At 40.6% G+C, this 22,324-nt stretch overlaps 1 protein-coding gene across 1 annotated transcript in view; it reads right to left on the reverse strand.

Moving 5' to 3' along the window:
• Nucleotides 1-20,298, reverse strand: part of B4GALT6 (beta-1,4-galactosyltransferase 6) — a 67,137-nt gene extending 46,839 nt beyond the window's left edge. The window contains exon 1 of the mRNA XM_004479012.5: nt 19,305-20,298. Coding sequence (XP_004479069.1) covers nt 19,305-19,419 — 115 coding nt within the window. The 5' untranslated portion in view covers nt 19,420-20,298. The remainder of the gene's footprint in view (nt 1-19,304) is intronic.
• Between the last annotated feature and the right edge of the window lie 2,026 nt (nt 20,299-22,324).

Consider the following 22,324-nt stretch of genomic DNA (forward strand, 5'->3'; position numbering starts at 1 on the left):
TGCAAGCTACAGTCATAAACCATGTTGGGGAAAAGCAAGAGTAAGAGGAGATGAGAGAATCAGGAAGGAAGATGAAGGCAATTAACCAGATTTTTAAAATCTAATCAGTAAGAAAACTCATTTAATGAGATTATAAACTGAAAGATCAACCCATAATTAAACATGCCCAGGAAATATTACAAAATTGTTGAATATTAATGATTTTCTGAATACATAAAGTGAAAATGAAGGTTGGAAGAGCCCAGGACAGATTCTCTGCCAGAGCCTCCACTTAAGAATTCTATGGTAACAAGAAAAATAAAAAAGGGAGAACTATTTGAACTGTATGTTTTACAGTCATCCTTGATTTCCTTGTGTTTTCACAACTGAGATACCCTTCAGAATCTCAACTTACATGTTCATGAAAGGAAAATGACTTTAAAACAAAAGCAGAGAAGGGGACATTGCACTGGAAATAAAATTTCAAAGATTTCAAAATATAGAGCATATTTTCAAATCAGTAAACAAGGCACCTTATATTTGCTACCTTCAGTCTCTTGATTCAAATGAAAATAAAGTTAAATTTCTCTTCCTATGAATCAAACTGGAAACTGCTCTATAATTAGAAGTCATAATTTCTGAGCAATTAACTTAATTACCAGTAAGGCAATATATGTAACATGGTTTCAGGAAAATCATAATGACACTAGCAAGCCTAAAATATCAAAAACAGGCCATGTATTTTAATCAAGATATCACATTGTAACAAATCTCACATAGATACTCAACTGTAGCGCTATTATACAAACACTTTTCTAGCAAAATGCTGTCAAAAATATTATTTTGAAATTATTCCTACTGTCTCCTCACATGTAAGGATATATACATATGACTTAGTAACTGTTATTGATTGTGAGTTACAATGTAACTTCCTAATAATTAAAAACACTAAATGTAGGGTCAAACTACAACTCAATCACCTAGTCACTGCAGACTCATAAAAAAACACATGATCCTTAAATGATGAATCTGTCCATTCTGTTCATTTTTAATCTGAAGAAAAAATTCTTACCATGATAGCCATCTTTATCTCCAGTAAAACATAATGTTAAAACAAGTTAATCTGGTTTTTTAAAAGATAAGTTCTCTGCAAGATCAAATGATATAATTTAAGAAAGGATCTAATACTTAATCCCTCTTATATACACAACTTTGGATGTTTATTAGAAATTAAGTTCTTGGGCCCCAGAAATACCTGGGGTGTGTGTTAAAATCTGAATCAGAATCAAAATCTCTGGTGGGAGGACCTGGGAAAGAAATTTATTTAAGCAGACCCCCAAGTAAAACTTTAGGACACTGATATCTAAAAACCATTATAACAATTCTTTAAATATAATTAATAATATTTGTAACCAGCAAAAAAGTAGAATCTTCCTAACATACTAAAGATATCATCCCTGATTTGGCTTTCTAATTTATGTGCAACCTACTATTCATCAGTCATAGAAGAGTTTTCGTCCTTGATGAGCATACAACAAAATGACTGGTAGAGCCAAAGATTTTCACTAACTCAATTAGTCATGAAAACAAAGATTCAAAGAAAAGTATTATTTACTACAGGTAAAAATGAACTAAAAATTTAAGATCTAAAAGTACTACATTCTGCTACGACAGAAAGCAAATATGCTTGAGTACAGTCCCTGATGATTGTACTTATGATTTCTTTTGAAATTGAAACTTGGCCAAGCATTATATGTTGCCTAAGAGTTACTTCCTGAGAGCCTCTTTTTTGCAAACGTGGCCTCTCTAAGCCAAACTCAGCATATAAACGCACTCCCTTACCCCTCCCCATCCCACCCCCAAGCATGGGACATGACTCCTGGGGATGAGTCTCCCTGGCACAGAAGGATTATTACTAAACACCAACTAGCAATGCACTTGGAAAAAGACCTTGACCATAAGGGGGAAATGGTAAATACAAATGAGTTTTTATGGCTAAGAGATTTCTAAGTGAGTTGGGAGGTCATTCCAGAGGTTACACTTATGCATGTCTCAGCAGGTTCTCATTGACTGCCACCATAAATAGTGCCTCAAATAGCAGGGTTCCTGAGGACTCTAGAGACATTCAGACACTATAGGTGGGGCAGATAGCTCAGGAGTTTGGCACCCGCCAGAGGGTCTTACCTTGGAATTTATGTTCCCCAGTCACTGCACATGGCTCTTCTACCCCTTCTGTTTGAACCTATAGTTGGTACTTGATAGGGGTCTGTCCAAGAGACTTAAATCTTTGGGCTGTCCATGCGCCAGTTGGGACCTGACTCTCAGCAAAGCAACACATACTCTCTAATTCACTGGACTCACAGAGGACAACTAACAAGGAAATGATGATGGAAATACCCATCCCAAGGAACAGAGAGTCTGGAACTACAAACAAAATAGTGCCATCCATCTGCCCCAGAGGATCTAAGCTCCCTCTCAAAGGCAGAGTGGGCATCACCATCCCAGATTCCTCAGGATTGGGGAATGAACAATGGACTAAAGTAGACTTACTATTATTCTAGTACAGACATTGCTATTCTAACAATGAAAGAACTTGTATCATTGATGTGGAGGCAGTGGCCACCAGAGGCTCTGAGGGGAGGAAGAGTGAAAAATAGAGGAGTAATACAGGGGCATTTTTTGGACATTGGAATTGTTTTGCATGACACTGCAATGGTGGATATAGGCCATTATATATTTTGTCATAACTTACAAAACTGCATGGGACATAGTGTAAACTATAAACTATAATCCCCAGTTAGTAGCAATGCTTGGATATGCGTTCATCAATTGTAACAAATGTATCACACTAATGAAGGATGTTGTTAATGTGGGAAAGTGTGGGAACGGGAGTGGGGCATATGGGAATCCCCTATATTTTTATATAACATTTATGTAATCTAAAAATTATTTTAAATAAATAAGAGAAAAGGAAAATCTAAAAATAAATAAATGGAAAAAGTTCCACAGGCAGTCTGACATGAAACATAGAAAATCAGATGCAGAAGGGAAAGAGGAGAAAAGTAGAATGAGAAGGGGGCAAGTCCTTCAGCTTAAACTGATAACTCAGTCTGAGACAGGAAGGAAGAGGGCAACTGACCAGAGGGAGAATACCCTAAACAACACAAAATGCCTGGGGCTCTCAGTGCTCTAAGACCTCCCAAATGTGATTGGGAAATCCAAGCTCTTTTAGAAAAATGGCCCTGCAATGAACCTTCCCCCACTCTCCTCCCCTCTCCCCACTCACTCTCCCCACTCACCTCCACATTTTCACTTAGGTTAAGACAAACATGAAAGGCAGGCTTGAAGGGGGAAAGAAGTCCCCAAAAGTAGAGGGAGAAGGGGGCAGGAAGAGCAAGTCTGCCCCTTTGCCTGGGTGAGGAAGGGTGCTATGGAATTTACAGGTGCTGTGGAATTTAAGTGGATATCACAACCATAGCCTAGAACAGAGCATATAGGAATGGTGCGGGTCTGTCCATTCTCCCAAGCTATGCATCCTTTCTGGTTTTAATAGGTGGCCATCTACCCTTGGCTTCAAAACTTGTAAGAAAAGACAGTGCACTATATTCATAAGGCTGATTATTTCATTTTAAAAGTGACCATCACCGGTCTCTGAGGCTATCCATAAGAAAGTTCAGCCCTCTTCTATACTGTGTCTCTTTAAACTGAAGAAGAGCTCATATTTCCCCAAATCTTTTATTTTCCAGGGCAAAAAAGAACAGCACCTTCAATTCTGGCACCATGGAAAGAATTAGATATCCTAAGGTGTAAATGTCAGCTCTTCCAATGATTATCTGTGAGACTGTGGGCAAGTGACAATATTTGGGAGCCTGTATTTCCTTCGCTTTCTTTAAAAGAAGGCCAGTAATCCTACTAGCAGTTGGGAGTGTGGCAGTTTAGACTCTGTGGAGCTTCAGCAGTGGAAGAAGTAGTGGCCTACATTTGGGATTTTTTTTAAGGAGGTACTGGGGATTGAACCTTGGACCTTGCACATGGGAAGTAGGTGCTCAACCATGGAGCTACACCCCCTCCCTACATTTGGGATTTTGTTCCTGGGAGTTCTTCTGCACACAGCTTTGTCTCCAGAGACAACAAGGCCTCTATGTCAAAAGCTCTCTGGGCCCTGGGCCCCTGACAGAGGAGCAAATGCAGGAGCTCTACTAGGGAAGAGCCAGCCATAGCTGCAACCTGAGAAGCCTTGTCATGCACACTGTGATTTAACAGGCTTTTCGCAGGATGGGTGAGGAAATGAACTACCATATTTAACACTGCTTCGAAAGGAAGATGCATTCTGCTCCCAACCAAATTTCAAATAGTGGAGAAGCAAACCTAGATTAGGAGTCTCTTAAAATTATCCAGACACTGCTATTTTTACCTTAGAGAAACAGTAAAATCTATGTATCTTTAAACAAAACTTCTTTAAATTTTAAAAAAGATAAAATTTCCAAAAAAAGAAACAGTAAAAAGCAATGATAAACACGGCTGCAGAAGAAATACATCACTCTGTCACTCTGCCATATTGTTCAATAGAACTCATATTCATAAAGAATAATGTAGAAAATGACAAATTAGCATTGCCAGATTTCAATGAATCAATTTTCCCTTCAAAGTTACCTAATTTCCCACAAGGTCACAGGATTTAGATTAATTTGCACTGAAACTACACAGCCAGGTTATGGAATGGCAATCTGACTGCGGGAGGCAGCCCCTAAGACGGTCTCCGCGTCCCCTCGCACGTGGACTGGAACGTGGACTCGTTTCTAGCAGAGAGAACATGGCAAAAGCAATGGGATGTCTATTACGAGAATGGGTTGCAAAAAGATTGTGGCATCCACCTTAGGTTCATTCTTTCTCAAGGAATCCAGCTACCATGATGTGAGTTGTCCTATGGCGAGGCCCCTGTGACAAGGAACTGAGAGATGCCTCCAGCTAACAACTTGCAAGGAACTGAGGCTCCCAGCCCAACATCATCAAGGAACTGAATCCTGCCCAAAGGCACGTGAGTGAACTTGGAAGCAGAGACTCCCCCAACTGAAACTTCAACCACAGTCCTAACACCTTGATTGCAGCCCAGTGAAAGCTGTGTCTGGCCCAAGACATGATGAGATGATGCTTGTTGTTGTAAATTCCTGCATTTTGTGGGTAATTTGTTACAAAGTAATAGATAACTAATACACTAATCATGGCATCTTCTCCACTGTTCTTAATCACTACCCTCCCATCCCGCCTCCCTCCGTATTCTCCCAAGGTGCCTAACACCCAAAATCAGGGTGACACTGTTGAATTAGCTAGGGAAGGAACTAACTGGAGCTCTGCTATCAAGAAGTGATTTAATCAGAAGCATTCAACCATTCAAACAATTATTTACTAAGCCTCTAGTACAGGGGTTCTTAACAAGGGGTTCATGAGCCTGAACTGAAAATTTTAAAAGCAACCTTATTCTTGTGGGGGTATGTTGGTGTGGGTGTGATATATTTATTAAATAATACACAGTACGGTGTGGACTTAGTAAGGGGTCCATGGTTTTCACCTGATTGGCAAAGGGGTCTGTGGAACAAAAAAGGTTAAGGGAAGCGGATGTGGCTCAAGTGATTGAGCTCCTGCCTACCACATGGGAGCTCCCTTGTTCGGTTCCCGTTGCCTCCTAAAGAAGATGGCAAGCTGACACAACAAGATGACACAACAAGGGACACAACAAGAAAAACATAATGAAAGACATAACAAAGCAGGGAACAGAGGTTCCCAGTGCCTCCTAAAGACGACAGCAAGCTGACGTGACAGGCAGGAATGGTGAGATGATGCAACAAGATGTTGCAATATGAGACATGGGGAGGAAAAACATAATGAGAGATACAGCAAAGATGGGAGTGGAGGGGGCTCAAGCAATAAGGTGCCTCCCTCCAACATCTGAGGTCCAAGATTCGGCTCCCAGTGTCTCCTAAAGAAACAAGGAAGACGGGCACAGCAAGTACAAAACATCGAGATGGTGGGGAGAAATAAATAAATGAAAGTTAAGAATCCCTGCTCTAGCATGTGCCAATACAGAAACCAAATCTCTAGAAACAAAAACTCTTACCTAGTCTAAGAAACAGTCCAATCTGTATAAAGCTGCTTGTAAACATGAACAAAGCCCCCCACTCTCAACAGATGACTCAGTCTATTTCACAGAAACACATATCAGATATGTGTCAATTTCCCCTTTCCACTATGCATATAATTTTTATTATTGCAGACATCTTTACCTCCTTGTCTCCCATCTCCAAAATTAATCACACCTATACACTTGATTCTATTCCCCCAGTCTCCCTGATTCCAGTCTTGCTCCCTTTAATCCATTTGCACCCGGGGAACCTAAATGGTATTTCTAAAATGAAAAATCTGATCATGTCCCACTCCTACCTAAAATGCTCAATGGTTTGACACTTCCTCAAGCTAAAGTTCAACTTCCTGAACCCAATTTGCAATGACCTCTATGACTGGTCCCTGATTTATCTCTCTGGCTTCAAGACACACACACCCCTTGCTGCAGTCTATCCTTTAGCTCATACCATTTCATTACACATTTCATTCCTTTCTCACCTTTTAGCCATCAAATATTCGATTCCTGCCTGAAGTACTTTTTCATGATACAACTCTTTTAGTACCTAACTCAAGCTTCAGGTCTGTTCTATCTTTGTTTGCTATGGGAGCCTTCTCCCTAATGCCTAAACTAGTTTAGTGCTCTGCTCTACACATACTCCTATAGTGACCTGTAACTCCCACTCTATTTTACTTGGCGCTTTGTCAGTTTCCCAACGATTATAAGCTCTGCAAAGACAGGGGCCACACTGCCTCGTATGGACACACATTCTCACGCTGCTATACAAGTAAGTGAAGGAATGAAGTCTTCCTAGATCACAAGCCATAATTTTTTCCTTTTCTCAAATCTTCAAACTGCATCCTTTCTCCCTAAGACTCCACATACGTTCAAGACGTCCCATCGTGTAAGGCTCCTCCTTTAATCCCATTTCCCCCTTTCACTTACATCCCCTACTTTCCACCAATTGAGCCTCTTCCACTTGACCTCCACTTTACCTCGCATAGAACAGTCTGGCTGGTGCCTAAACTGCTTTTGTAGTGGCTATCATGAACCTCTTAATTACCAAATAAATATCCTTTCCTACTTTACCCCACTGCCATGCGAATGGCCATCTTTTCAATTTCTAATGTTATTTTTTTTTTTAACACCTCTCCTGAGTTTCCAGCTCTACTTCTCCCTTCATTTTCCTGCTCCTCTTTCTCTACGTGCCCCAAGCTGCTGGATTTCACGAGAGGTTATCTCCTCTTCAGTCTCTACAAGTTCTGTTTAGGCAGTCATTTCAAATTACAGGGTATGAACTATACTGATGCTCATTTGGGGCTGAGGAGTGAAAAGCAGAATTTCATGGGAACCTTCAAGCTACACTTGGGCCTCCTCCATATTTTGATTTAACTGCTGTCACCCCATACTTAAGAATAATTGAGTATCTCCTGCTTGCAGGAATACCCACCCTGAGATGGCTCCCTCATCTGTATGCTGGTTGTTTTTGCTTGTTGTTTGTGCTCATTGTATGCTCGTTGTTTTCGCTTACTGTTTTTAATCTAAGAAGCATCAGGAACCAAATCCAGGACCTCCCATGTGGAAGGCAGGTGTTCAACCGCTTGAGCCACATCAGCTCCCCAGGAGTGAGTGGGTTTTAGTGCTCAAGTGTGAAAAATTTCAGGTCCATGAGCTTGAATTGAAAAAAATCAATCCAATTAGATGTCCAACATGATATGCGTGTTGCCTTGTCAAACAGTACACCAGTTTAATGTTCTTATTCTAGATATAAACAACAGTCTGCATATTCACATATATTTAAAAAATAAAATTTAACTTTCCTATATTTTTGATGTCTTATTTAATGTGTAAGAAAGCACATATGCATAGTATTAAATCATGTCTTTTATTAATTATATTTCAATATATGTAACTGATTTCCTTTGTAATTTTATGCATTTAAAACATTATTCTTGTAGGGACGTGTTGGTGCAGGTGTGATATATTTATTAAATAATACACAGTATAGTGTTGTTGTAGAGGTTGAGAGAGGTTTATATTATTTGCGTATAGAAAGGCCAGGACTCAGGAATGATCTGGGGAAGGAAAAAGATTTTATTCACGGCCAGCCAGACTCGGGAGCTTTTTGTTTAAAACCAGAGCCCTGAACAAGATTTTCAAGTTTTTATACAGGGTGGGAAGTCAAATGGTACTTTTATGAAAGAAAACAACTTTGTTAGTTAAGAGATTGTCTGAGTACCAGATAGGTCTTGAATTAACATATCGCCCACATTCCGTCTGTCTGGATGCAACCTTGAATACACACCCTTTCTGAACATTCAAAGTCTAAAGGGCCTATATTGCTTAATTGGATTTCTAGGCACACTTGGATACAGAATTAGATAATTTTGAATTCATGCATGGGCTATATTATATTTCCCTTTCGAGGTTAAGCTTAAGTTTATTTAAGCTTCTGCATCACTATTATTGGAGTTTTCTTTGGACTGACTGGTATGTATATAGAGTTTGCATTGTCAAATTGTTTCCCGGATCTGGAGTTGTTGTCATAGTTACCAAGGGAGGGCTCCTGCTTTTTACTATTCCACATGCATAACTCAGGTTATTTACAAAGAGATAAACAGCCTCCCAGCTATAGCCTATATTATTTTCCGAAGCTTAACTTGCTAAGCTTTGGCACAGTTATTGTTGGAGTTATGAGGTGGGTGACTGTTGTTTTGATTGATTACTTCCCTTATCAATTTTTTAGTGAGGACCTAAAGACCAAGTTTCTGGGTAACATCCAAGGTTTATCCCATTTTCAGAAGAAGTTTTTGTTCTGGACGGTAGAATCCTGGGGGCCACTGGCATTCACGTGGATTTTCTGTTAGGCTCCAGATCTATCTATTAATTTTATTTTACCCTTAAAGAGTTTGTACCTTTAGTTTTAAAGGGGTGCTGAAAGGAGATGATTTTTTTTTTTTTGGTAACTATTTCCTGCTGGCCATGAGTCGTAGTTATCACCTAACAAGGTGTAAAAAGTTTGTTACTTTATTTTCATTGGAGGAAGATAGATCTGGCATTCTGTAAGAAGCTGGATGAAGTTTTCATATGGTTGTTTATTTTGAAAGAAACAAACTTAATTAAAATTTTGGAATACCTGTTTTTAAAAAAGGATATTGGATTACAGAGGTAGATAAGGTTAGGTGTTTACAAAGATGGTACCCTTTTTAAAAGTTGGTGGGGAACAGTATATATATATATATGTTATTTATTTTTCGATATATACTTAGCTTTGTTTTGAAGACATATTTTAGGCTGTTTAATGATTGGCACTCACGTCCTCTGTTAGGTGCTCTTGGTGAATTGGCACCTTTTGGGCAGTTGGTTTTATTTAGGATTAGTGCACCAAGTTGGAAATTTTTTTAGTTTTTAGTTGTGGGAGTGATCAGAATTACAGAATAAAGTTTTTTACATTTTAGTTTTAATTATACAATTTCTGGTAATTTTCACTATCTAATAGGTGACCCATCACTAGCAAGCAAGCTTGTTTTTACTGCACAGTAGAGTAGAGTAGTGTGGCTGAGCCTGTCACCAATTAACCGGCTACTTGCAAGCCACTGGTGGTCTCACTGTTTTTAGCTAAGACCGTCACTTTATTTTACAGACGTTTATTAACTATTTAGAAAATGAAGTTACCAGGAATTTAACATGTTTAATGTACTTTTGTACCCGATCTAGAAAAGATTACATTATAATTAATAGGTATATATTTAGAACAGGATGAAAATACAGCACTTAATATTAATTAACATATTACTTAATGCATAAGGCTTTTGCGTTGTAATTAGTAGTTTTAAGTTTCAGGTTTGTAATACTTTACGTTATCTCTCCATGGGAGCAGGCCATAATGCTCATTATGTTTAACTTTTATTTAAAGTATCCCGGTAATCATGGCTCCACTCCATATGTTTTTTATGCAGTGAGCAAGATGTAGCACTGTTGATTCTAGAGAGAAGCCAAGAAGGCAATTTTCAGCATTTTACCGGCCTGATGCATGGTGCTCTCTGGCACTATAGAACAGTGCCAGTTTGGAGGTGATATTCATTATACATTTGGCTGTACCGAATTACTATTGGCTGCTTGCAGGAGCTTGAAACTGCAATGTCGTTTCCACCATTTTTAGGAGCATAACCAGAGGTTGATATAGCAAATATTTTTATTTGAGGGGTTAGTGACTAGCCTAGCCAATATCTCACACGGAGAGGTAACCTGTAATGTATTTGAGGCCTGGTTTGAATACACAAGAGAGTTTGACAAAGTTAAAGTTTATCCCTTGATTTTATATATATTTTTAAACATTTTTAATGCAACACATTATATATTAAATGACTTTATTTTTTACACTTTTACTATGAAGATACTAGCAGGCATTTTACCTTAGTAGTAGAAGAAAAAAACTATTTTTCATTGTTAAAATGAAAACGGAAGATTTCCAATAGAATTAAGGTAACTTTTTGTTACCATTTACTTAAATGTGCACCTTGCGGTACCTTTAGATAGGTTTTATTATTATGAAGTTATTTTTTTGCCATTAATATCAATTCAGGGTTTTAGTTAACAATGCTTTTTAGAACCATTTAAATGCTTCAGTTTGGAAGATGCTTGTACAAACTTTCTATAATTGGTCATAACCACATAGACTAGTTACCTTATATTTAAATAAATTTATTAAATTGTAATTACTAACCAAAGAAGTTTATTTTATTTAAGAGTATATCTATAATTTTTAGCTTAATTTTATTAACATGAACTTATAATTTTTATTATTTCAAAGATATTGTACATACGTTAATTTATTTAATGGGTATTTTATAAACTAAGGGAGATTACATCCAAGCTAAATAAAATTGAAACCATTATAGTTTATGCAAGGAATGTTTTTGGCTTTATTTTTTTTACAGGAGGCTAAAACCTTTTTGTTGCTATTGTTGTTTAAGTTCTGAGATTGTGTGGTTCCAAAATATATTATAGTTGTATAATTTAATTATAATTTAGGAAAGATTTTTTTATAGCTTTTATGGACTTTTTTTTTACTTTCTGAAATTTGGTAATAGAATTATTAAGTACCTTTATTTTAAGACTGCTAAAAGGTTTAAGCTGGGAAATTACAGGGCAAACTGATTTTTAATTCCCCAGCTTAAAAGACAGTTTTAGTTTGCCATACCTAGTCCCGCCCTCAAAGCTCTTGCAAAGAGAAGGCCCTTTTCTAATAGTTTTTATAATTAGATTTTTATATGACCTTTCCATCCTGCTTAGTTTAATTTGGGCTCCAGGAATATTTATTCACATATATAACTTCATATTTAATTTTTAATAATTTCAATAGAGCTTTTTTAAGAATTTTTATTTGTTAATTTGTTATTATCCCAATGTATGAAGATATACATTGAGCAAACAGGCAGATAAAAAATAGAGTTAGACACAGAAACACAATTTATTGATGTTACTTATAATTTGCATTATTTTATATACCATTAGTTTAATTTGGATTTTAGAAATATATATTACTTATATAACTGCTTATTTAACCCCAACAATTTGAATAGGGAAACATGAATAGTTTGACACAGAAAAATAACTTAGTTACTTAAAACTTTTTTTTTTTTTTTTACAAAATAAGAGTGACTGTAAAAAAATTTAAAGATTCCTGAAAGTTTTTTTTTTAACTTGCACTATGACCATGCAGTTTTACACAAGAATTTTGTTTTTTAATGAATGGCTTGTAACCAAAATGTTCCCAATGTTTTAATACAATTTTTTGTGTGTTTCAGAATTTTATCTTTTACTTTGACTTTAGCAGACTTTTTGGATGAGACTAATTTATGGATATTTGCCCAGGCTATTGAAGTCTCAGGGAGACTGGTTTCTCTCATGAATTGCCACTTTTAGGAATCCTGACAGTTAAGGAAGGAGATAAAAAGACCCCAGTGGATGTTTAACCCGAGGGTTAAGAACTCTACCAGGCAGCAATTTAGTCCACGCTTGGAATCAGGAAAGAAAGCAGGGTTACTAATACCAGTGGGACAGGAGACAGGGATGTGTCACGTCTGCTTTCCCCTGGACTATAGGGGCAGAAGCTGTTATGAAATAACCATAAGCAAAGGGAAGGGGTGAGAGGTTTGAAGGACCATAAACGAAGGTAAGGTTAGTTTAGAATTTATACTTACAATAATAGGTTTAGGCTAAATTTACCCAGTTATAATTTTAGCTATTATCCTTCTACTGTTTTATAACATAAATGCATTTATAAATGATTTTAACTTTTAGTTACAGTTTTTATTGAATTTTAACTTTAAGGTGAATAGGATACCTTTATTAATTAAGTTACAAGAATTTTTATCCTGTGAAGTTCTGCCTTTTTTTAGTAAGGGAACAAATTTTTACCTGTGAGTTATGCATTTAATTTACCAGCAAGAGAGTATTGGCATCTAAAGATTAATTTTGTCTTTATTTTTTTATATTACATTAAAAAAAATGAGGTTCCCCATATACCACCCCCCAGCCCCCCTCACCCCACTCCTTCCCCCATAGCAACAATCTCCTCCATCATCATGAGACATTCATTGTATTTGGTGAATACATCTCTGAGCACCGCTGCACATCATGGTCAATGGTCTACATCATAGCCCACACTCTCCCACGTTCCACCCAGTGGGCCATGGGAGGACATTGTTGTCCAGTAACTGTCCCTGCAGCACCACCCAGGACAACTCCAAGTCCCAAAACGCCTCCACATCTCATCTCTAGCTCCCATTCCCCACCCCCAGCAGCCACCATGGCCACTTTCTCCACACCGATGCCACATTTTCTTCCATTACTAATCACAATAGTTCATGAACAGAATATCAGTAAGTCCACTCATTTTTAAACTACTTTTTACTGTGAATTTTTAGGCACAAGTAACTGACAAAAGCCAAACACAGATTTTAAAGTTAAGGTTTATCCTTTTTTTTTTCCCTGCAGTTTTATAACCCTTACTGCTGATTGCTTTTAGCCAAACTATTAAAAGGGCTATTAAGTGATTAGAGGTTTATTGTTTTCAAGCAATAGCCTCTTTCCCTATACCAAGGTATTTTTACCAATTTACATCTTTAAATAGCTTAAAACACGGACTTACAAAGAGAGATATTTCCCTTACCTCCCTCCTTTCAGGTTGATTAGTGATTTGATAGGAATGTGGCTTATGAATAGAAGGCGTGGACTGACTGGAAAGGGACAAGCAGCACCCCCTTCCCAGGGAGGAGCGGAGAGAAGATATTGGTGGTGAGTTCCAGGCTGCTAAAATTAGCCCAAAAGAACCCTCCAAATTCAGCGCTTTTCCCCGGGGCCCCTATCCTGGCAGGGTTATGATTCAAGTCACTGGCTCCACCAGCTACCCTGACTGGGCCAGCTCCTACAACTCGGGGGCGTGGCGTGGACACAGAAGCAGACAATCCCTGAGTTCCCGCAAATGGGGCTGACCCAGGGAGGCAAAACTGTGGAGCACGAGTACACACACGCTCATGCCTCAGTTTTGCTTCACAAGCTACAATTAACTCTTTGCCAACAGCAAGGGAAGTTTCCAGCACAATCGAATTCCACCACTTTACATAGCCACACAACTTCAACACTAGCATTGAGCTGACACAGACAGAAGCACAAAACTCATTAATCTGACCCACAAGTTTTATACATACCTTTTTCAGCATGGCTGCCCCTGTAGCCATTACAAACTTTAGAAAGAAAGAACACTTAACATTAACATCTGATATAAAGCGAATTCATTCTCAGTGCAGCACCATAAGATTCCAACTAGACTTTTTTTACGGTTTAACTTTAACCTAGACCAAGCTCCACTAAAAAAAGGCTGATTTATTTTCCTGTAACCAAGTTTTTCTAAATCCAGACCAATTTCCAGAATGTTAGGACTCGAAATTATAAACATTCCTTCCTATTATAATTAAGCCTTTATTACCTCAGTGGAGACAAGTTCAGTACCAAATTCTAACATGCATTTAGACAAACTCTAAACACCAGGCCTTTTTTTTTTTTTTTTTTAGACCCAGAGAGAACAGCTTCCCCCAGATTTCTGGAGGTACTGGGGCTCTCTCTTGGGAGGTGATCGGGCTCCCCTACCTAGCAATTAAAGCTAGGGTTTTCCTGACTATGCTCCCCTGGGGAGTCGTACCTTCTTCCATGTTTGTAGTCTTTTTCGTTCCCAGAATTTTTCTTCAGACCTTCCATTGCCCTCAATTTTCACTGGGAAGATTCCAGTGGAGCCCACATCTTTTCTGGACTAAATTTAATCCAGGGGTGCCCAGAGTTGGGGTTCACCTGAGTCCTCCCGGCTTCCTCGGGGATCCAGAAGGGTAACGAAATGCTACCATCTCTGGCCTTTGTTTGTAATCCCAGACAAGCCCCCAAAAATGTAGAAGTTGAGAGAGGTTTATATTATTTGCATATAGAAAGGGCAGGATTCAGGAATGACTTTGGGAAGGAAAAAGACTTATTTACGGCCAGCCAGACTCAGGAGCTTTTTGTTTAAAACCCGAGCCCCAAACAAGATTTTCAAGGTCTTTTTATACAGGGTGGGGAGTCAAATGGTACTTTTATGAAAGAAAATGACTTTGTTAGTTAAGTGTTTGTCTGAGTACCAGATAGGTTTTGAATTAACTATCACCCACATTCCTTCTGGATGGAACCTTGAATACACATCCTTTTTGAACATTCAAAGTCTAAAGGGCCTATATTGCTTAATTGGATTTCTAGGCACACTTGGATACAGAATTAGATAATTTTGAATTCATGCACGAGCTATATTAGTGTGGACTTAGTATGATTTTTATTTTGAAGTAGCGTGTTCTGAGTGCAGTGGATAACTGCCTGCAAAATGCTTGGTAAGGATGGTGGAGATGGTTTTACAACACCATGGGAAAACTCAAATTTCTAAATGTTTGCCGAAAATGACCATTTAAACAGATGTTGAACCGTGTTGGGTTATCAGGGACTGAAATTATGGGAAAGTTGTAAAACATAATTTTGAATAATCCTAAATTTTAATTTAAAGACATGCTGATGTTTAGTGTCATAAAACTATCTGCTGCTACATTCTGAGAAGGCCAGTGGTTTTCACCTGACTGGCAAAGGGAACAAAAAAGGTTAAGAACCCCTGGTCAGAAATGGATGTGGCTCAAGAGATTGAGCTCCCATATGGGAGGTCCCGGATTTGGTTTCCAGTGCCTCCTAAAGAGGAGCAAGACAGCGAGCTGACACGATGGGCTGGTGCGGTGAGCTGATTCAACATGACGATGCAACAAGAGACACAAGGAGGAAAACGTAATGAGAGATACAAAAAAGTAGGGGGTGGAGGTAGCTTGAGTGATTAGGTGTCTCCCTCCCACATGGGAGGTCCTGCATCCTGTGCTAGGTTCCCCGTGCCTACCAAGAAAAAAAAAAGGAAGATAAGCACACAATGAACAGACACAGCAAAGGGGTGGGGAGAAATAAATTAAATAAATCTTAAAAAAAAAAAAAAAAAAGAACCCCTGGTCTAGAGTGAATCCCAGGCAAAGTGACTGGGGCCTCTGAACCAGAACCTAACTAACCCCTCCCCCCAATGCACATGCATACCTACACAACCCACAGCCTTACCACCCACTCCCTGCAGTGCATAAAGCCCCAGGAGGCCCAAATATCAAAGCACTTTTTCTGAAGGGCCATATATCAAAGCATTTTATCAGATAATTCCCCAAAGGGCCGATAAGAATTCAGACGAAGAGGCCTGACCAGATTCCACTTCCACCCAAAGAACAAAGCAGCAAATGGACAGTGAAATCCCCACCCAGAGGTTAGGCAACTTTCCCCTCTACTGCCTCACCAATTATAGGCAGATTTACTTTGTCTTAATCAAACAGCCAAATTAGCTCACAGCTTTGATAAAGTTGTGTGCATCCAGGAGACCTTTCCCAATATGCCCATTCACTGCCTCATGCCCTAAGTGGTAGCCAGAAGTAACAACTGCCATTTTCTGGAATGTCCCTTTACTCATACTCCCTTTTCACCCCTTGCTCAGTCCAGACGAATCTTATCCATACTCATTGACCCACTCTAACCCTCACCAACTTTCACCAGCTTTTACTCCCTGCAGCATGCTTTCCAAAGACTTGTTACCTGGGCAAATACACAATGACACTTATCCCATTGTCTTATGAGGGAAGCAACTCTCAACTCTCTCTCAATCATCTCTTTATCTTACATGCCTCAATGACTTCGGGTGCTCTATGTGTTTCTTGAACAAATTTGTTTGTCTGCTCATCTCCTTTGATATGGCACAGGAATGACAACTATTTAGGCCCCAGTTTTGAGTAAAAGGTATTGTGTTAGAAGTTATGCTGGCAATGGTTTCAAACTAAATGCGATTCCTTTCTCACTCCAGTCAGGTCACAACCTGGAGGGAAACAGGAAACTACACTCATCTTTTTGGCGTAGGTGCAGAATGAGAAACAATTCATGGCTCTTTCATCTACTGGGTGGGGGGGGGGGTAGGATAATTTGTTCCCCGTGATGGTGGTGGTGGGTCTGCAGGCCAGTTTTCTGGATACTAAAGTTAAGATATAAAAACCATGACTGTTTCCTGCATGAATTAGAAATTTCAAGAAAAATGTTTCAAATAATTCTTAAAAACAATGAGCACTGGGCTCTATGGAACTCATTGTAGATTAAAACCCAAATAGTCAAGAAAATGCTGAGCAACCCCAGGAAACCTAACTAAATAGATAATACTGTTCATATGAGTGTGGCACATCTGCTCGGGAGAGAGGAAAGGGCATGGGTGAAGGGGACGAAAGAGTCACTAAAAAGATAGAAAGGCACATGACAAAAAATTGGTCTATGAATCAAAAAGGTAGGGAAACATAATTTAACTTTACCAAATAGGTTGATGTGGGTAGGAATAAGGACTTTTTTTTTTTAACAGAAGAGGTTTGAGACATTTATTTAGCCCTAATAAAAAGTACTCTTTTACACAACACAGACTTTGACCCTAAGAAAATTTTGACCCAATATGTAATTAAGCTAAAATGGCTAAAGGAAAAGCACATGTGTAGTTGTTTGTTGCATTTTGAGCTGAACTAACCACGTTTCATGAAACATCATTTTTACTTAAAAGAATTGACAAACTATGATTTAGATGTGTGTATCTGACCAATATTTTCTGGAAAACCAACAAACGCAGCCTAGCACTTCAAGAAAAAATACAATCTTTCAAGCAAAAATTTGAATTCTGAAAAAAGCTAACCAATACTTAATAAAAAAAGGTAAATAAGGAGTTTTGTTTTGTTTTCCTAAAAAGTACTGAGTTTTGGAAATAGTTTCACAAATTGATAGCACTTTATAAGTTTTGATTTTCATTCTTCTTATTCACGTTAACAATCTTTTAATTATAGGACCCATAAAAAGAGTACTAAAAACCTTTCAACCTAACTGCCTATAAGACAACTGCCAAATCTTTTATGACATTGCATCAGTGGTTGTTCTATGGCAAACAAGCATTCAAGAAAAATGTATTAGCATTTATATCAATTGAATTTGAATACTCCACAAATAATATCTTAATGTACTAACCAAAAAAATGGATGACATGTAAAGGCAGGAAGTTGGTTTTCTTTGGCTTTTTAAGTAATGTAACTTAAAAGTGTTTCTCAAAATATCAAGAAAGAAAACTGTTATGCAAATGAAGAGAAATGTTTGCTCCAAAATCTCTCAGTTAAATGCCTGAAAAAAATAACATTCCCAAAGTGTTACATAAGAAAATGAAAATTACTACAGAATTAGGAGTTAATTTCTAAGACTTCAAAAATAGAGGATTTGAAGAAAAGCCTTTGTTTTATATCTTGGCCAACGACCCTCAAGAGACTGAACGATTACTGTCATTCCTAGTACAGGCTTCATGGACTGTTTTCGTTTGTAGCCTAAAGAAAACACTATGTTAATGGAAAATGTTATAGTAGTCATACTCCTTCAAACTTTAACCTCCAACTTCTATTTTGGAATACAAGGTTTCAACCATTCATGCACACCCAAACATATTTGGGCACTTATATGTCAACATTCTTACATGGATCCAAAAACTTAATTTTAAAAAATTACAAAGTAATTTCTTAAGGTAATAGAACATTCTCCACCAGGTTTCCTTCTTCCTTCCCACAAGCAATTCATTATAATAATTATCATGTAAGACAATGCCCTGATAATTTCATCTCAAAATTCTGCAGGTGTTTTCATTCTGTAAGGGCTATCCCATTTTTAACTAACTCAGGTGTGAAATGGCACTGGCTCAATAGAATAAAGGAGGCTTTAAAAAAAAAAAAAAGGTAGACAATGTTACTAAGAAATTTAACATTAAATACATAGTTACTGGGAAAAACTGAAAAGTTCTGGAAATATGTTTTAATATCCCTATGAATTTCCTATTTTTCATTTGTTAGAATAATGCCATATTCAACCAAGAGGTGGGGAGAGTTTAGGACATTTAACAAAGAACCCAATTGAAAAAGATTATGCAAAATTGTATTATAAATGAAAGATTAAATTTTTTAAACTACTGTCTTGTTACTTTAATTATCCCAAAAGCCATCCTTACAGGTAGCAGATGCAGCCTACCCTTGAAAATTCGAACCAAGTAGACTAACAGAGAATTCTTTTTACAAGGCAACTTCATCCCCTAAAAATTGCTCAAGTGTGGCACAAATGTTCATTGACCCCATTACGAAAAAGTGACCCAGAACTCCAGAACAAATACATTTCTCAACTCAATCACACCCTTTACTATTGGTTTCTCCATAATATGTTCACAGGTAGTTACATCTGAGTGTGTTTTGAGAAAACTAAGCAAGAAGCCATAAGCTTGATATTACGTGGATAAAGCTGCCGTGAATACATCAAGAAAGCGAGCAGGACCTCTAATTTGCTATGTCCATTTAAGGCTACCTTTAAGTTACTTAAAGGTGCGTTAACAAAACTCACATACCAAAGCCATGCCCCGAAGCAGTTTATGTGACACGTCTGAAATAACATTTCAGATAAAATGCTTTCTGCGGGGCCCTGTTTATACAGCTTCCAAATCACAGAAGTAACGTCCTGCGTTTCCTTCGGTGGGACCCAGGAGGTGAGGATGTGTCTCGGTGCTTACCGATGCCCGGAGCCACATAGATGAAGTAAAGACAGGAGGAGGAGAGGGAAAAGAAGAAGACGAAGGCGAGGAGGGAGCGATTGGAGACCCGCATCATCCGCCGGAGCACAGACATCTTCCTCTTCCCGGGCAGCAGCTCAGGCTGCGCTCTCCAGACGGACGCGGGGGCACTGTCCAGGCCCCAAACTTCCAGGAACGTGCGAAGAACGCCGAGACTGCGGCGGGGTCCGCGCGGGGAGGCTCAGGCGGGCAGGGTCCGAGCGCGAAGGAGGAAAGGGGAGGGAGAGGACGGAATGAATGGGAGGCCCGGAGAGCCGCAGGAGGGGAGGCGCGGGAGGGCTGAGGGGAAAGGATGGAGGAAAGAAAGGGCACGCAGGCGGGGAGGAGGTCCGGCGAGGCGCGAGGACGCGCCTTCTGTCAGCCAGACCGAGGCGGCAGGAGGGGCTGCAGGTGGGGAAAGGCGCCGACCGCGCGCGCCGGCGCCTCTGCGGAGAGGGCCCGCAAACTGCAGCGCGTCCGGGCACCTCGGCGGTTCCCGCTTCCCGTCCGCGGCGGCGTCCAGGGCGCGAAGTCCCCGCGCTCAGAGCCCGGCTCGCGGGCGATCCGCAGGCCCGCGTCGTCGCCTGCTCCGGCCCGCAGCGGCTCGTGCCTGCTCGGGGCTAGCGGGGGCGCGGGGGCCGCAGGCGGCGCGCGCGACGCGCAGGGGCCCGCGGCGGACCTGGAGGCCGAGGAGTCGGGCGCTCGGCGACGCGCAGCCTCCTGCTCATGCCGCGCCAGGCCCCGGCGCCCCGCGGCAGCCGAGCGCAGGCGACAGCGGCGTCCCGGCCAGCGGCGAGCGCGCTCCGGGCCCGGGTCCCGCCGCAGCCGCTAGCTGCCCGCCAGGTCGCGCGGGAGGGCAGGGCAGCGGCATTACCGCCGCCCGCCGGGGGTGAGGCGCCCCACCCCGGCGCCGCTCCCGCACGGCCCCGGGACCCCAGGCGGAACGCTGCGGAGTGGCGAGCGCTGCGGGAAGAGGGGAGGAGCCGCGAGGCCCGAGGCCCGGCGCCCGCGGAGCCGCTTCAGGGCCTGGGAAGGGGGCGGAGCCGCGGAGGAAAAACCGGGAGGTCCCCCGCGCTCTACCGCTCCCCTCGGCCGGAAACACCGCGCCTCCTGATTGGCCCGCGGGGCACCTCTCCGAGACACCCGCTCCGCCTCTCGCCCTGCGCGGGGACCTTGGCCCCTGGCTCCCTCTTACGTCACTGTCACCCCCGTCCGCCTGGGGACCCCCGCGCTCGCCGCGCCGCTGGGGTCTGAGGGACGGGTCTCGGATGCTTTCTACGCCGAGATGGATAATGAAGGATGTGCCTGAAAGGAAAAGAGTTATCTCAAGGAGTGGACATGGATGGTATAATATTATCCCAAAATACACGCTGGAGAACCGGGTGTATTTCCGTCCTGGAGTCATTAAACTCCATCCCGCCCTCCCTATGGAGACAGTGTCCGTGTGTGATACAAATGTCTATCTCTTATCAATAGGGCTTGCTTTCACATCTGAAGGTAAACACTAGCGTAGCCTTAACTACAGCTGTATCTATTCTTCAGGCAAGCTGCAAAGACTTCTGTGCAGCCCCAACCGGCTTTGAAAGGCAGAGGTTCTGCGGGTTTTAATCCACCGCCTAGGTCGTGGTCTATCCTTGGTCCAAAAGCGGCTTCTTCTGCTAGCTTCATTAGTCTTGTTCCCTAGCTGTGCCACATTTTCCCAATGTGTGTGCGCGGGTGTTTCAGTCATGCAGCAAGTGGCCGGATGCCCTACTGCCGTGATTTGCTCAACTCTTCCAGATGCAGTGGTACTGAAGCATGACTTGATTGCCAGCAAATCCGGCACCGTCTTCCAAGATACTATGCCTTAGATCGTCTACGAGATAGTACTCTATAATTTGGCACCGGAGACACCTAAGTTTAAAAACCCATTAAGGCCTTTTATTAACTATGAGGCTGAGGGCAAGCTGCTACCCTCTTCTTTCAGCCCTCAAAACCATGGATGTGATACGAACCTCTCCACACTGTGGGATTAAATAAGACAGTCAACAGTAAATGCTTAGCATGCTGCCTCGCACATGAAAGGTTCCTTTACATCCCATTAAACAATTCACTGAAAGGAAACACCAAATTCAAGATCGTTTCATAATATTTTTCTTTTTTCTTTTTTTTTTTTTTTTTTTGGAGAACTTACAAGGTTCTCAACTTCTCTGGCTAGTTTGGCATTTAATGTGAAAGGTAATGGCATTAGTTTGTGTTTTAGTTTCCTAGGTGGCTCAAGTAAATACCATGAAATGGGCCAACTTAAATGGAAATTTATAAGCTTACAGATTCGAGGCTAAAAGAAAGTTCAGATCAAACGTCTCCCTGAAGACTGGCGTTCTGGGGCCGGCTGCCTGCGATCCCAGGCTCACCTGTCACATGGCAAGGCACTTGGTGGTGCCTCCTGGTCTCTCCCACCACTTTCAGGTTCAGCTTCTTGCCTCATATGGCTTTGTCTCCTTTGTCTGAATTCAGCCCACTCATAAAGGACTCTGGCAAGAAGATTAAGACCCATCCTGATTGAGCTGAGCTATGCACATCTTAACTGAAGTAGCCTCATCAAAAGGTCCTACTTACAACGGGTTCACACCCACAGGAATAGATCAGATTTAAGAATGTTTTTCTGGAGACATAAAGCTTCAAACCACAACAATTTGTAACACTTTTAGGTGTTTAAGATAAAGAAATATGAAATACAAACTGGAGCAGCATATTAAATAAAACATAAAACCCACTTGCTTGAAAAAAAATCCTATACAAGCAAAGAAAATCCCTGAATGGTGAGAAAGCAAAAATTATAGTAGTTTCCCCCTCTGATGCCACTGAGTGTTCATCTCTGGTTATTTGCACCAGTTTAACTGGTTGTTTATAAAACCGCTAACCACATGCCACCTGTCTAGGGATAATTCTGTTTCTGTACCTTTGCTGGCCTAGTAATAGACAATTCTTCACAGGCAAAG

Source organism: Dasypus novemcinctus, chromosome 16 (assembly GCF_030445035.2).
Source record: "Dasypus novemcinctus isolate mDasNov1 chromosome 16, mDasNov1.1.hap2, whole genome shotgun sequence".
Classification (NCBI taxonomy): domain Eukaryota; kingdom Metazoa; phylum Chordata; class Mammalia; order Cingulata; family Dasypodidae; genus Dasypus; species Dasypus novemcinctus.